Below are 15889 nucleotides of genomic sequence, written 5' to 3'. Positions count from 1 at the left end.
GATAGAATAGTTTGTTGCCCGGATCCCTTCAACCGTTTGGTTCAAAACCAAATGGTTTTGTCTCCCTGGTGCAAGAGTTCAGCATGTGGTAAACCGAGTGGACAAATTACTGGGAGGGACTGGGCATGACCCAGCTGTTTTGTCCATGTCGGAACCAATGTCAGGATAGATGGAAGATGGGGGATCCTTTAAAATAAGTTTGAAGAACTAGGTTTCAAGTTGAAAGAAAGGACCTCCAAGGTTATGTTTTCCGGAATGTTGACTGTGCCATGCACAACACAGGAAAGGCAGAGGGAGCTTAGACAGCTAAATGCATGGCTTACATCCTGGTGAAAAAGGAAAGGGTTTGTGTTCATAGAGCACTGGGCTGACTTTTCATTGGGGTACAACCTGTATGCCAGAGATGGTTTGCGCCTAAATGAAAGGGGTCTGCTGTGCTAGGGGAAAGATTTAGGGGAATGGTGGAGGGATATTTAAACTAGGACAGAGGGGAGTGGGACCGTTAAATAAGCTAGCAGAAAGGTTAGAAAGTGGTCAAACACTAGTGGAGGGTGGATTGGGGATAGTTGGGGGGAGGGTTATGGATAAATGTATGGAGCTTCCCATGTTACAAACAAACATTGGATTGTGCAGTACTAGTTGTACTGAAAAAAACAAAAGGATTTGGCAAACAGTGCTGGTAAATGCAGCAATGGTTTAAAGAGCCTGTTCACCGATGCTAGACGTCTGGCAAAGTGAAGAGCATTATGACTTAGTTGGCATTGCTGAATCCTGGTTTTGTTCTTCACATGACTGGGCTGTCAATATTCCTGGTTATACTCTCTTTCGTAAAGATAGAGTCAAACGAAATGGTGGTGGTGTCTGTATGTGAGAAGTGATCTGAAAGTGGATGTGAAAGAAGAAATTGCGGATGGAACAAGCAATGAGGTTGAGGCATTATGGTTCAGTTTTTATCTAGCACATCTAGTTTTTGTGATGCAGCTAATTATATATTGTGTGAAATTCGTTATAAATAGCCTTAACATATTAAAACATTTAACGACAGTTTTCTTTTTTTTAAAAGAAATTGCCTTAATGATCCAGACAGTTTCTGATACGTGTGTGGTTCATTTATGACGAAAGCACAACGTCGCCAAATTACCACAGAACATAAAAAGATATACAATTTATATTTCAGCTGTCCACTTGGTGACCAGGATAAATCTTGAGCTCCACATGTTATCTGTACTGGTTGTTCCAACGGACTGAGTGACTGGCTAAATCGGCGTAAAGCAGCAATGCCATTTGCAATCCTGAAGGTGTGGAGAGAACCACTAAACCATCTAATCACTTGCTATTTTTGCCGCATCAACAAAAGTGGATTCTCAGGTAAAACCAAGCACAAAATTTTATATTCCAGCCTCGATTCTGCAATTAGGCCTGTTCCCCATGATAATTCTTTGCCAGTTCTGGTACCGCCACATGATTGGCTTGCTTCTGCAGAAGATGATGAGGAATGCGCTGGAGTTGCAGCCAGTTACAACCCCGAATTATCTGATCCTAACTACTTGGCCGATGAAGATTCAGAAACAGAGATCTTTACACAAGTAGAGCTGAACGATTTGGTTTGTGATCTAAATCTCTCCAAAGACAAAGCAGAACTTCTTGCTTCAAAGCTTAAACAGAAGGCACTTGCTGTAACTCACTACAGAATACAAAATCATAACTTGACAACAATCTTCACTAGTGATGGCTCACTGTGCTACTGTCATGATATAAATGCACTATTTAACAATTTGTTAGAGCATGTTCCATCTGAATGGCATATCTTCATTGATTCCTCTAAAAGAAGCTTGAAAGCAGTCTTACTGCATAATGGTAATTCCAAACCAAGTTTACCGATTGCCCATTCCAATAACCTAAAGGAGTTCTATGACAACATGAAGTTACTTCTTGAAGCAATCCAGTATAAAACACACAAGTGGAACATCTGTGAGGATCTAAAGGTCATTGGCTTGCTGATGGGAATGCAAGGAGGATTCACAATATTCTGCTGTTTCCTATGTCCGTGGGAAAGCCGGGAGACCATTACGTGAAGTGTGGTTGGCTACCAAGAGATACCTATAAGCCCTGAACAAGCAGTGTCCAGTTTCTGCCTCTGGTTGATCCGCATAAAATATTTCTGCCACCTCTCCATATCAAGTTAGGCTTGATGAAGAACTTTGTAAAGGCCATGGGTAAATCAAACTCCATAGGTTTTCAGTACCTTGTTGAGAAGTTTCCAAACATAAGCACTACAAAAATGAAGGAATGGATATTTATAGGGCCACAGATCAAGTCTGTTTTGCAGGTTGATGTTTTCAAACAATCTCTCCCAGCAGCTAAGCTAGAAGCTTGGGATGCATTCATATGGCTGTGTGAAAATTTCATGGGCAACCATAAGTCTCCTGCATACAAGGAAGGAGTTCAGAATCTGCTTGATTCATACCAGAAACTAGGTTGTTGCATGTCATTAAAAATATTTTTCTTGCACTCACATCTAGAATTCTTCAGAAAATCTTGGTATGGTGAGTGACGAACAAGGAGAACGTTTTTCCCCAGAACATTCAGGTAATGGTGCACCGCTACCAAGGTTTCTGGAATGAAAGTATGATGGCTGACTACTGCTGGATGCTGTACCGCGACAATCCAGACAGAGTTCACCAGAAAACCGTACTCTAAGCATTTCTGAAAAAACAATGGTACCTGACTGACACTGTTCAATAAATCTACACCACAGATCTACTGCCTTATTTTACTTCACACTGAAGATGTATTAACATTCACTTCAATGGTGCTTACTTTTTAGTACAAAATACATGCACGTTCAATGTTAACTATAATAGTAATCATTACTCAGGAACTGTACGTTAGAGAAAAACTAAAAACAGATCTGAAATCTGCTCGAAAAATTGATTTAGAAAAGTTTCTGTAGTTTCTGATGATTATCAAAACTAATTTTTTGTTGACCTGTGTTATTGGAGTCTGCTATAGGCCCCCCAGTTCTAAGGAAGAAATAGAGAATAAACTACTAGCACAGATAGAAAAAGCAGCAAAAAGTGGAAGTGTTTTATTCATGGGTGATTTCAGATACCCTGACATTGACTAGAGTATTGGCACTACAGGAACAGCAAAAGGGAGGAAATTTGTGAATTTAATACAGGATAATTTTATGGTAAAGTTTAAAAAAAAAACCCAACTAAAAATGATACTAGACCTAGTTCTTTCTAACAATGCAGTTATTTCAAAGCCATTATTTCTAATTTTTAGAGACTGTTTAGTCACTGGCATGGTACCAATGGATTGGTATAAGGCCAATGTGGTTCCTATCCTCAAAAAGGGAGCAAAGTCATTACCAGGTAACTACAGACTGGTTAGTTTAATATCCATAGTTGGAAAGGCCCCAGAGAGTTTGATAAAGAACCACAAAGAGGGGTTTCTGCTAGAAAATAAGAAAGACTAAAGATGTCAAACAAATTTACTCTCTTTTTATGAGGAATTAAGTAAACATAAACAGGTAGCCAGTGGAATAGCAGTTGATATAGTGTACTTGGTTTTTGCTAAAGCATTTGACACCGTACCCCAAAGACGGTTAATATACAAGTTTAGGGTCAATAGGTTTAGAAAAGTCAATCTGTAAATGGATAGAGAACTAAAGACCGCATCTTGAGAGTTGTAATGAATGATTCATACTCTGAATGGTCTACAGGTATTAGTGGTGTACCCCAGGGTTCAGTGTTGGGACCTTCACTGTTTAACATCTTTATAAATGATATAGAGTTTGGGAAGAAAAGTACCATTTCTGTGTTTGCAGATGACACCGAACTATGTAGAGGAATTAAGTCTATACAGGATGTCTATATGCTACAAGCCTGGATGTACTGTTTGATTGGGCAGCCAAGTGGCAAATGGCATTTAATATAGATAAATGTAAAGTTATGCACTTGGGGGCTAACAACATGCATGCTTCATACTGTTTAGGAGGAATACATTTGGGGGAGTCAGAAATGGAAAAGGATCTGGGGGTTCTGGTAGATCATAGACTTACTAACAGCATGCAATGCCAAGCTGCAATATCTAAAGCTAGTAAAGTACTTTCTTGTATTAAAAGAGGAATAGACTGCAGAGATCGAGATATAATCCTACCCCTGTACAAAGCATTGGTCAGATCACATCTGGAATATGCAGTTCAGTTTTGGGCACCAGTTCACAAAAAGAACATTGTGGAATTGGAGAGAGTGCAGAGAAGGGCAACTAAACTAATAAAAGGAATAGAGGAACTCAGCTATGAGGAGAGATTAGCTGAACTGAACCTATTCTCCTTTGAGAAGAGACATTTAGGGAGGATATGATCATCCTGTATAAATATATAAATGGTCCATATAGAGAACTCCCTTTTATTCACTTTGAGATCATTACAAAGAACAAGAGGTCACCCTTTGCGTCTGGAGTAAAAGAAGTTTAAGCTCCGGATAAGGAAGGGATTATTCACTGTAAGGTCTGTGAAAATGTGGATTCGGGTCCCTTAGGAAGTAGTTTCAGCAACTACTATAGATTGCTTTAAGAAAAAGCTGGATGCTTTTCTATAAGCACAGAATATACCTGGGTAATAATATACCTTGGTATTAATAATTTAAAGTAAAGATAACAGACTGTTGATCCAGGGAACATCCGATATCCTCATGGAATCGGGAAGGAATTTGTTTCCCCTGTTGAAGCAAATTTTACCAGGGTTTTTTTTTACCTTCCTCTGGACCAACTATGTCTTAAAGGATTGTATATCTGGGATATGTTTATTTCCCTAGTGGTTGAACTTGATGGACTTTTGTCTTTTTTTCAACTTAAACTACTATGTAACTTGTAAACTTGCCAGGATTGCGAGCTGCCCATCTGGAGTTAGCGATCCATCCAGGATCCACGGTGAGTGGGTACGTGGATTCTGGCTTTTGGGCCACAAGATGCCGAATTTCATCAGTTAAGAACGGCGGATCCCCTCGGCACTGCGGGAGCTCAGCTTTTCGCAGTCTTCACATCCATGCGCTGGAACCGGAAGTCCAGTTAGTGGATATTGATAGATTCATTTTATTTTGGTTGGTTGTTGATTGGTTATTCTGAAGGCAATATTTCCTAGGTTTTTATTTCTAGTTTTTATTTTTAAAAAAGTAAAATTTTTATTATTTTAACATAAGTGACTAAAAATAAAATGACTAAAAATACAATAAGTGATAGGCCAACAAACATCTTATCTTAGTATATTGTTTGTTTTTGTTTTTATCACACAGATACGTTTAACCACCTGGGCGTTAAGCTACGTACACACTTCCAATTATTATCGTCGGAAAACGAACGACGAACGTTCCTGCACGATATATATGAACGATCGTATAGCACCAATCCTGCACATAGAGGTAACGACACGATCGTTCGTAGATATTGTACACACAATAGATACAATCGTTTAAGCGATAGAGGAACTATGTGCACGACAGGAAAGTGAACGGACGTTCGTTCATCACGCATGCTCTGAACATGGACGATCAACGAACGACCGTACACACGAACGATGTTCAACGATCGTCGCCCAATCCGATCCGCCGGTCCGGTCGTTCGTTTCCAACAATTTTCCTCGTTCGTCGGCGTCGTTGGTTACTTTTTTACGAACGATTTTTTTGCCCAATCGATCGTTCGTCGTTCGATTGGAACGATAAAAATTGGAAGTGTGTACGCACCTTTACACTGATGTCTAGATTTCTGTACCAAAAGCGGTACACTGTTTTTCATGACATTTTTTTTTTAAATTGTACACCTGTAACTTACAGAAATATGTCCGAACAAGGATCTAGTAGATATCATGAATATAAAAAAAGTTTGAAACACAATCATGTAAAAAAAAATAAAAAATAAAAAATTTACTTTTAATAAAATTAAATAAAAAACACAAAAATCTGCCTAAACAAGAATACATAAATCAAAAATACTGAAAATGCCATAATTCGGCATACTGTATAGTAATATATTTTTCTAAAACACCTCCCTAGTGTGGTAAATTGTCCATCATATACCTATAGACAAAACCACATAAATATATTTTGTATTATTTTGTATTGGATTGGATACGGGACTTTGTATTGAATCCAATACAAAATATTTGAATTGCCCGCTATGACCCCCATCGACGAGCGCACGCACGCACATCATCAGGAATCGCCGAGGGACGCATACGCAAATGCCGGGTATTCTAATTCTTTCCAAACTTTTTGCATGGAAATTTATTTTAGATTGTAAGCTATAATTCACTGAATTACTCAATAATTACTTATAATTCACTGAATTACAACGAATTACCACATAACTCACCGAAATATGTCCACAATTTTATAAATTTAATAATTTTTTTTTTATAAAACATAAAAAAAAAAAATAAAAAAAAACTTAAAAAAAAAAATTGTGTATAATGTAATGTATATGTACAGTAGCTTATTTAATATATATATAATACAATTATATATATATATATATATATATATATATTATATAAAGATTTCTTTGTATTGGACTCAATACAGCTTTTTTGTATTGAGTTCAATGAAAAGGATTTGAATTTCCCGCCCCGCCTCCCGCACCGACGCATGCAATGACGTCACCGGGAAACCCCGGAGATCGTCATTGCACTCGCCGGGAGAACACAGAAGAGAGAGGACGTGTCCGGAGGAGTTGCGGGGACTGGGTGAGTATTTTCTTACAATTGTAATCCGATTGTAATACAATGTATGAGAATCGGATTGCAATACAGCGTTTGTTAACCACCTGAAAAAAGTACAGGTTTAACGCTTTTTGCAAGTGTTATTACCCCGTACCAAGGTCGGGTTTACCGGCCGGGTGGTTAATAAAACATTTTTGTATTTTTGTTCTAACCCAATTTTCTCCCCCTCTCTCAGCCTTTTTGATAACCATACTGTGTTTAAGGTTTTGCATTTCATTAAAAGCGAGTGGCTTTTAAATGCTTCTCTCAACTATATTTTACTTTGATTTATGTTTTGTTTTTTTTTTGGGGGGGGGGGTGGATATACATCATTGTTTAGAAGATACCAATTAGCCTCTATAAAAAAAAAAAGGACCTATGGGGGAAAAATGTGGTCAGACAAACAACTAATAAATTATCTTTTGACATTTCAGGCAAAACTAATACTGCTTTTAATATCAAAATAAAACAGAAAGCTTTCAACTGGCATAAACTACAAGGTAGAAAATGCACAGGCTGGTTTCCTAGGTCTTGGTCTACAAAATGATGAACAATATACCTGCCAGCAGATGACAAAATTTTATTAGATGTGGGCCCACAGTCACTAAGAATTTTCTATTGAATTTTAGGAATCCTAAATAGGGCAGCTGGGTCTGACAAGTAAAATGCATTTTTTGTACTTTATTCTGGCCTGGATAACCCTGTAGTTGTAAAACTCTATGACTGCTAATGGGTGCTGCTATCTTGCTGATGATGACATTTGCCCAGTGGGCATAAAGCTATCTGGTAGTCTGAGGGTATACTGCCACAGCTGTCAGCAACACAACTTTCTATAGAGTTCAGTCTTTGGATTCTAACTACACAGGACTGAACAAATTGAAACAATTCTACAGAGTTTCGGTAAGCACTGCAGCTTCAAAGGTTTGGAACTGCTGAACCCCATTCCTCCTCAGAGCAGACCCACTTATTTTATTCCTCACTCACTAACGGCCCCCTTCAGTGATAGTAAATCCCCCCACAGAGTGTACTCTTTTCTCAATGACCTACATATTCTTCTGTTCTCACTTTAATTTTGAGCCAGTAGTAGTAGACAAGGAGTGAAAAAGTTCAACTTATTTTGCACTCTCCTGGCAGCCAGTAGTCTTCTCTTCACTCCGAAGAGCACAGCAGTGAAGTGACCGAGAGGAAGAAGCCTGCTGGAGTGAGGGATAAGGTAAGTAAAACTTCTTTTCCTTTTACCCTAGGCAATCTAACATTTTAGTTCTAAACTTTTTTTCATTCTTCTTTAACTCCCCCAGCTTTAACCCAGAGTGTGACTCGGGGTAGAAAAAAGATGCTGAAAGCGGTAACACCGAGTCACACTTGGGGTAGCGAAAACAATAGAATAATAAATAGAGCCTTACCTGATCCCCCCGTGTCCTCCTTCGCATTCCTCTACTTCTTGCTTCCTCTAGCCGGCGTCCTCTGCATCCAATGAGTCACCGGGGGGAGTTCCCGGTGACGTCGGTGCGTGCAGACATTCCGTTCAGGGCATGGCAGGGGAACTTCAAATCTATTTGTATTCCATTCAATACAAAATAACTGTATTGAATGCAATACATTGGATTTATATGTGAAAAAGCAGTACATTGTCTTTCATGAACATTTATTTTTCAGGATAATATAATAATATGAGTATAATTTTATTTTATTTTTTTTAATTAAAAAAAAATATATTTAATTAAAATATTAAATATTTATTATTTAATTTATTATTTTGACATGATTTTGTGTCTCCAACTTTATTATACTCATACTATTTTATTATACTGTAAATAAATTTTCATGAAAAACAATGTACCACTTTTAGGACAGAAATGAACCGCTAACGAGGTTAATATTAACCAACCATTCAAGAAAAAAAAAAACAGTTAACTGCTTTGTAAATAGCTCTTTTGTAATATTAATGAACCTTGAGATAGAAGCCAATTACCTATCGAAGCAAAGAATCCTTACTGTGATCTGCAAGCCACATATATCCACTAAATTAAATATTACCTAAACCTAAAGAAAATTGGGATATATTGCAGTCCATTAATACATTGCAATCCTTTGATGCAGTTGTTACCTTACCACTCCTCTAAACCCCAATACCCTCCTGTGTCACTCACCCCACTAAGTTATCTCTGCAATGGTGTCAGTCTGTTCCACCTCCCCACCACACACACATATACATTCAGGTGTCCTAATGTCATTCTAATCCCCCCTTATCCTTTATTTCACCAAGTGTCTCTGCTAAATTATGCAAACAATTCGCTACCCTCAACCTGTATTACAAGCAAGTACCAGTTTCACCAACCTCTATTTACACCTCTGCCAGTGATTGATAACTATGTAATTACATATGAGGGAGGTTTAAAGGACTGGACAACATTGCCAACTGTGATTGAATCAACAAAAATAAAGTGTTGCAGGAATAGGGCATCTTATATGCAATGTGAATATACTCTTAGTTTAACCCTGGTTAACTCCTCCCCTTTGTCTAGCCTTAGTTAACTTTTTTGCAGGGTTTTTTTTACCACTAGTATTTAAACTTTTTCAGGTGTTCTTGGAGGATACAGGTTTTTAACTAAAAGTATAACTTTGTTTAAAGACAAAGTATGGTTCTCCTACTATAGCAGGACCTATCATAATTAGGGTTGTACCAATACAGCCCTTTTGAGTGCCTAGGGGACCCATCCTCTGCCTTGCAATACTGCCCTAAGAAAGTCCATAAAACCTTATTGTGCAACCGTAACCATAATCATGCTGGATGTATTGAAGTACAAGAGCTGTTTTGTAAGTCTGTCTTAAAGTGCAGTTATCTTTTAAGTTTGTTATTTACAGTTTACATTTTATATACAGTTTTACATTTTATAGCTTTTTACTGTTTCACAAATAAAGGGACAATGAAAAACTAACAAAAGATTTGTAACCCTGTTTGAGCTTGATATTTTTTCTTTTTTTAAACATAAGAGATTACTACAATGAAACAGAAGCCAGAGCCTAAAAGTATGGGACCCCTGAAAGATGAAGATTTTGTACCCTGGAATGGAGTTACATTGAACAGGTGTCTGGCAATTGCTGCCATTGCTGCTCTTTTAAGTGTTGGATTTCAGGTTCTTCAAGGTAAGACTTTTACTAGGTGTACCACTTATGGCACGGGACTATGTATAAGATGTAGTGTGTATGATATATTTGGTGCAGAAATAATTCTATTTTATTATGTACTAAAGCTGCTCAGTCCTAGCAATACAGATGTACAACAGACAGGAGATGTCAGTAAAATATGTATCTGTCTTTCTGCTATAAGTAGCTAGTAGATTAAAACTGGGAAAGAAATGATGTTACTGTTATTACTAATAATACTAATATTTGTAATTTATTATTGTGCTACCCAGAATCTGTTGACTCTGATGACTTGACAGAACCAGATAATGACATTTGGACGTCACCTGAGTCAAATGACCAGCAGGTAAGACTTGAGTCTGAGTATTTAGAATCATTGCCAGATCCTATACTGATAATTGAAAGTTGGCAGACAGTAGGTATTGTTTCCTCAATACATTCTCAATACATTACCCTTTAAATATTAGTATTGTATCATTCGTAACATTTCATTTTTATTGTGTGCAGAGGTTTTTCTTCACATTGTGAAATTGATGAACACTTTTTTCTCATGAGAGCTTAACATAAATGGCATATGACAACTGACAGATGGTGTTTGCCTCTTTAGATGATGGCATTCTTCTCTACTTCACTCCACAACTTCATGACTGAATTAGCCTGTATGGATTTTAGTGCTGCACTTTGGGCATTAGGGAGCAGATAAACTAGAAACAAAAATATCTTGGAAAAAAAACACCTAAACACCAAAACAAACAAATGTTTTTGTGAAAATTTGACCTGTCATTCTTCTACCCATATGTTCTGGTAAACAGTATAACTTTATTACCAGTATGATAACCACAAATATAAGTAATATAAAATTTTAGGAGAGTACACATTACTCATTATTATTTATCTGTTTTACTTCCCATATTGACAAAGTATCTCTTTCTCTGCAGTCTGAGACATGGTTTTTTGAAGGCTGGTTTGGCTCAAGTACACAAAATGTGCCTGTTATAGAGGAACCAGAAGTACCAGAAACTGTAGACATACCTGCAGTAGGAGAGCCAGAACAGCTCGTAGTGGAGGAACCAGAAATAACTGAGGAAATAGAGGCAGAACCATTAGTGAAAGAAACAGAGGAAACTGAGACACAAGACGAAAAAAAGGAAAGACAAAAACCAAGTGGACAATGGGGGTTGAAATCTAAAGGCAGATATATGGAAGCCAAAGTAGTAAAAATCCGAAGAGCTGCTGAAGATGGGTCGGAGAGAAAAGAGGCTTTTCCTTTTAACCTTGTAAAGAATCCAAGAGATTCAACTAACGCTTACCCAGAGGAAAGAGAGAAACCAAATAAAGACACAAAATATCATAAAAAAAACAATAAAAAGAAATATGATTGTCCAAAAAATCAAGAATTCGAAAAGTCTCTCAAAAAAGAAAGAGAGGAGCACAATAAATATTTTAAGCAAAATAAGGGGAAAAAACAGTATGAAAAATATAAATCATATAAACATTTTGAAAAGGACTATAAGAAAAAAATATGATTCTTGACATGATGGCTGACATTACATGGACCATACAAGAGCTAGAATGTTTGTAGATTTCCCTGTGACTATTAAACAGTAAATTGTTGATTAAATCATGAATCAAAAGAAGAAATAAAGAATGTAGCGGCTCTTTATGGCAACCTTATTGTCATAAAGTCTAACAAAATTTTTTATTGGGTTTGATAAAATAATACAAATAATACAAACTTGATAAATACACACACTTATAAAAAGATATAATTCTGACAACATTTGACAGAATTATCTGACAATAGTGTTCTAGTATATGTTCTCACATATGGTTTGATCTCATGCTTAGTAGGTCAAAATATACACTATATAGCTTGCCTCCCCCGATGCGTTTTGCCCTTGTGGGCTTCCTCAGGGGATAGTGAGAACTTGGTATGTTGACCCGAATGTAAATGGATCAGAAGATCAAAAGTTGGATTCACATCATATGCCGAATGAATGGTAACGGGCAAATGGCAGATTATATAGACTTTGGGTGGTATATTAATAGATATTGTTGGTATTTACACTTGCTTGTTGGTCATAATATGATCTATATAAGTGCCAGAGTTGATTTGCAGATAATAAATTGGAATACTCTGGGATAGAGGTCCTAAAAGAAACCATATACAGATGTTACTGGTAAGTACGGATAGTGTTAATTTTGGTAAACCTTAATGTCATGAACTGATTTGTTTATAATATGGCAATGTAGATAGTTTAAAAAAACCTCTTAGAGTAAATAGAGGGCACCGGAATTTTCAATTGGACAATTTTTCCTTTGCACTCCCTCCAGCTCACAGGCCAAGAACAAGAGCCACTTGATTTTGACTTAGTTGGTATTGCTGAACCCTGGCTTTGTTCTTCGCATGACTGGGCTGTCAATATTCCTGGGTATTCTCTCTTTTGTAAAGACAGAGTCAAACGAAAGGGTGGTGGTGTCTGTCTGTATGTGAGAAGTGATCTAAAAGTGAATGTGAAAGAAGAAATTGCGGATGGAACAAGTGATGAGGTTGAGGCATTGTGGGTGGAGTTAAATGTGGGGTTGAATAACACACAATTAATTATTGGAGTCTGCTATAGGCCCCCCAGTGCTAAGGAAGAAATAGAAAATCAACTTCTAGCACAGATAGAAAAAGCAAAAAGTGGAAGTGTTTTAATCATGAGAGATTTCAACTACCCTGACATTGACTGGAGTAATGGTACTACAGGGACAGCAAAAGGGAGGAAATTTAAAATCTAATACAAGATAATTTTCTGCTACAGTTTATAGATGCCCCACAAGAAATCATACTCTGCTGGACCCAGTTCTTTCTAACAATCCAGAGCTTATAACAAATGTGCATATAAAATAGAATCTGGGTAGCAGTGACCAAAATATGATTTAATTTAAAGTAAGTTGTAAAGAGGGAGCAAAAACAGGAAAGCAAAAAACATTTAATTTTAAGAGAGCTTATTTTCTATTATTAAGGGCGGTGCTCTGTGGCTTGGACTGGGAGACAATATTGTCCTCAAAGAACACAGAACAGAAATGGTAATGTTTCAAGTCTGTTCTACAAAAGCACACTGAAAAATATATTCCAATGGGTAATACGTTTAAGAGGCTAAAATTAAAACCTATGTGGCTCAAAGCTGATGTTAAAAAAGCCATAACGAACAAGAAAAGGGCATTCCAAAAATATAAAAATGAAGGATCACCTTCATCATTTGAAACCTATAAAGAACATAACAAAAGAGGTACAAAAGGAGATAAAATGTGCAAAACTTCAAATTGAAAGACAGATTGCAAAGGAAAGTAAGGCAAACCCTCAAAAATGTTTCAAATATATGAATAGCAAAATTATCAGATCTGAGCATGTAGGCCCCTTAAAGGATTTCGCTGGGTTGGTAACTGGAGATAAAGACAAGGCAGATTTACTAAACACTTTTTTAGCTCTGTGTACACAAAGAAAAATGGCAGAGCTCAAGTCCAAATTCATAATAGCAATGTCAATGTCTTAAATGAGTCAGAATGGCTCAGAATTGATATGATTCAGAAACAGCTGGGAACAATTAAGGTGGACAAAGCACCAGGACCTGATGGATTACATCCACGTGTTCTCAAAGAGCTAAGCTCGGTTATTTCAAAGCCTTTATTTGTAGAGACTCTTTAGTCACTGGCAAGGTACAGATGGATTGGCATAAGGCCAATGTGGTTCCTATATTCAGAAAGGGAGCAAAGTCATTACCAGGTAACTACAGACCCGTTAGTTTAACGTCCATAGTTGGAAAGGTCCTAGAGAATTTGATAAAGAAGCACATAGAGGAGTTTCTGCTAGAAAATATTATTATAAGTGATTGTCAGCATGGCTTCAAGAAAGACAGAAGTTCTCAAACAAATTTACCCTCCTTTTTTGAGGAAGTAAGTAAACAGGTAGACCATGGAATAGCAGTTGATATAGTGGTCTTGGACTTTGCTAAAGCATTTGACACTGTACCCCACAGATGGTTAATGTTAAGTTGCAAGTTAGGGTCAATAGGTTTATAAAAGTCAATCTGTAAATGGATAGAGAACTAGCTTAAAGATCACATCCAGAGAGTTGTAATTATTGATTCATACTCTGAATGGTCTAAGGTTATTAGTGGTGTACCCCAGGGTTCAGTGTTGGGAGCTTTACTGTTTATCATCTTTATAAATGATATATGAGTTTGGAATTAACCCCCCTAGCGGTAATCCCGAGTGTGACTAGGGGTGGAAAACACTTGCAAAAAGGGGTAACCCCTAGTCACACTCGGGGTAACTTGAGAAGCCCCTCTTTCCTGTGCCCGCGCTCCAGCGGCGATCAGACAATCCCGCTGTGATGCCAGAGTGTCTGTCCGTCGAAGGGCGTGGCAAGGTGGAAAATTTAAAAGCAGATTACCAAGTAATTTGCTTTTAAATGCCACCCGGGTCCCGGCCATGCCGCTGCGCCTATTATCAGTTAGATGCGTACATCACATCTAACTGGTGATGCGATCAGCAATAGTAAATTCTAGGGGTGATGCCAGCGGCAATTTCCTGCTGGCATCACCCCCGGAATTTACTATAGATGCTCGCATCACCCGGAGGATGTGACGCTTGCATGATGCGTTAGAGTGATGGATTGTGGTGGCGGGAAATTTAAAACCTATTACTATGTAATCCGCATTTAATTTTTTTACAGTAAAAAACACAAAATAAAAGTATAAATACACATTTTAGTGCACCAAGCATTATTGCCCAGTGCCCTGATTTACATTTTGCCCACTATTAGTCCTGAACTTGACCTGACCTTGATCTGACATTTTGATGACTTATAAATCACTTCCTGAATGTATCCTTTGAGCACTTTGTCTTTGACCTTGATTGTTCCTGACTGTTTTCTGGAGACCACATGGCATCCAAAAGGCATCTCCCCGTCACAAGCGCTGTTTTGGAGGAATTTGAAAGCAGCAATATCGATTTGGAGTCCCTTGTGGAATCGAGCGATAGTGATTCACCAGGAAATTTGTCATCAGACAGCGAAAGTGAACTGAGCGACAATTCTAGACCAGAGGTCAGTGATGTGTGCACATAGTGCTCTATTGCCCTTGATGCGGACCAGGCAGCACCGCCAACATTTTCATTTACCGGCGCATCTGGGATGAAAATTGAGGCTGAATGCTACGACCCCCTGGCATACCTGAAGTTGTTTTTGAGAGATGAAGTTATCGAAAAAATTGTTGCGAAGACAAACAGGTAGGCCGCTCTTGTGTTTGCTAACTTTTTGAAATTTTTTGCTAATTTTTTTTTATGCAAACATGCTGCTCTGTTTGCTAACTTTTTGAAATTTTTTGCTAATTTTTTTTTGCTAACTTTTTGAAATTTTTTGCTAATTTTTTTTTTATGCCAACATGTATGCTGCTTTGTGTTTGCTAACTTTTTGAAATTTTTTGCTAATTTTTTTTTTTATGCAAACATGTATGCTGATCTGTGTTTGCTAACATATTACTTGCAACCTTCACCACACTATAAAAGAATACTTTTTTTTTTTGTTTTATGCAGGTACGATGGACAACAACAAGGTGCTCCACACCTGAGGTTTGCAAGAAGCAGAAAGTGAGAACCTGTGACCAAGGATGATATTTGTCTGTTTTTGGGCTTGGTGATCCTTTAGGGAGTTGTGGGCAAACCCATGCAGAAGTGCTACTGGTCCAGGAATAAAATGATTGCCACTCTATTCTTTGGCTTAGTCATGACAGAATACCATTTTTCCCTCATAATGAAGTGCCTGCACATCGCAAACAATGAAGAATTTGATGAGACTACCCATCCTGCACCAAAACCTGTGTGCCAGAAAGAGATGTCAGCATTGACCAAAGTCTAATGGCTTACAAGGGGAGGCTCAGCTGGGTGCAGTACATTGGCCCTGATTCATCAATGAAATGCTCGTACGCTGGACACGCG

General features: G+C 37.7%; 1 protein-coding gene across 3 annotated transcripts in view; it reads left to right on the top strand.

Moving 5' to 3' along the window:
- Nucleotides 1-11576, top strand: part of JSRP1 (junctional sarcoplasmic reticulum protein 1) — a 103699-nt gene extending 92123 nt beyond the window's left edge. For 2 of the 3 annotated variants that reach the window (XM_072404880.1, XM_072404879.1), the window contains 3 exons: nt 9755-9907; nt 10180-10253; nt 10846-11576. In XM_072404880.1, coding sequence (XP_072260981.1) covers nt 9766-9907; nt 10180-10253; nt 10846-11433 — 804 coding nt within the window. In that variant the 5' untranslated portion in view covers nt 9755-9765 and the 3' untranslated portion in view covers nt 11434-11576. Of the gene's footprint in view, nt 1-7894; nt 7974-9754; nt 9908-10179; nt 10254-10845 lie in introns of all 3 variants that reach the window. The other variant, XM_072404881.1, reaches the window with a different exon arrangement.
- Nucleotides 11577-15889: the final 4313 nt, after the last annotated feature.

This window comes from Pyxicephalus adspersus, chromosome 3 (genome assembly GCF_032062135.1).
Source record: "Pyxicephalus adspersus chromosome 3, UCB_Pads_2.0, whole genome shotgun sequence".
Lineage (NCBI taxonomy): Eukaryota > Metazoa > Chordata > Amphibia > Anura > Pyxicephalidae > Pyxicephalus > Pyxicephalus adspersus.
Note: the sequence above shows the minus strand (reverse complement) of the source record. Positions and strands in the feature narration are given on the sequence as shown.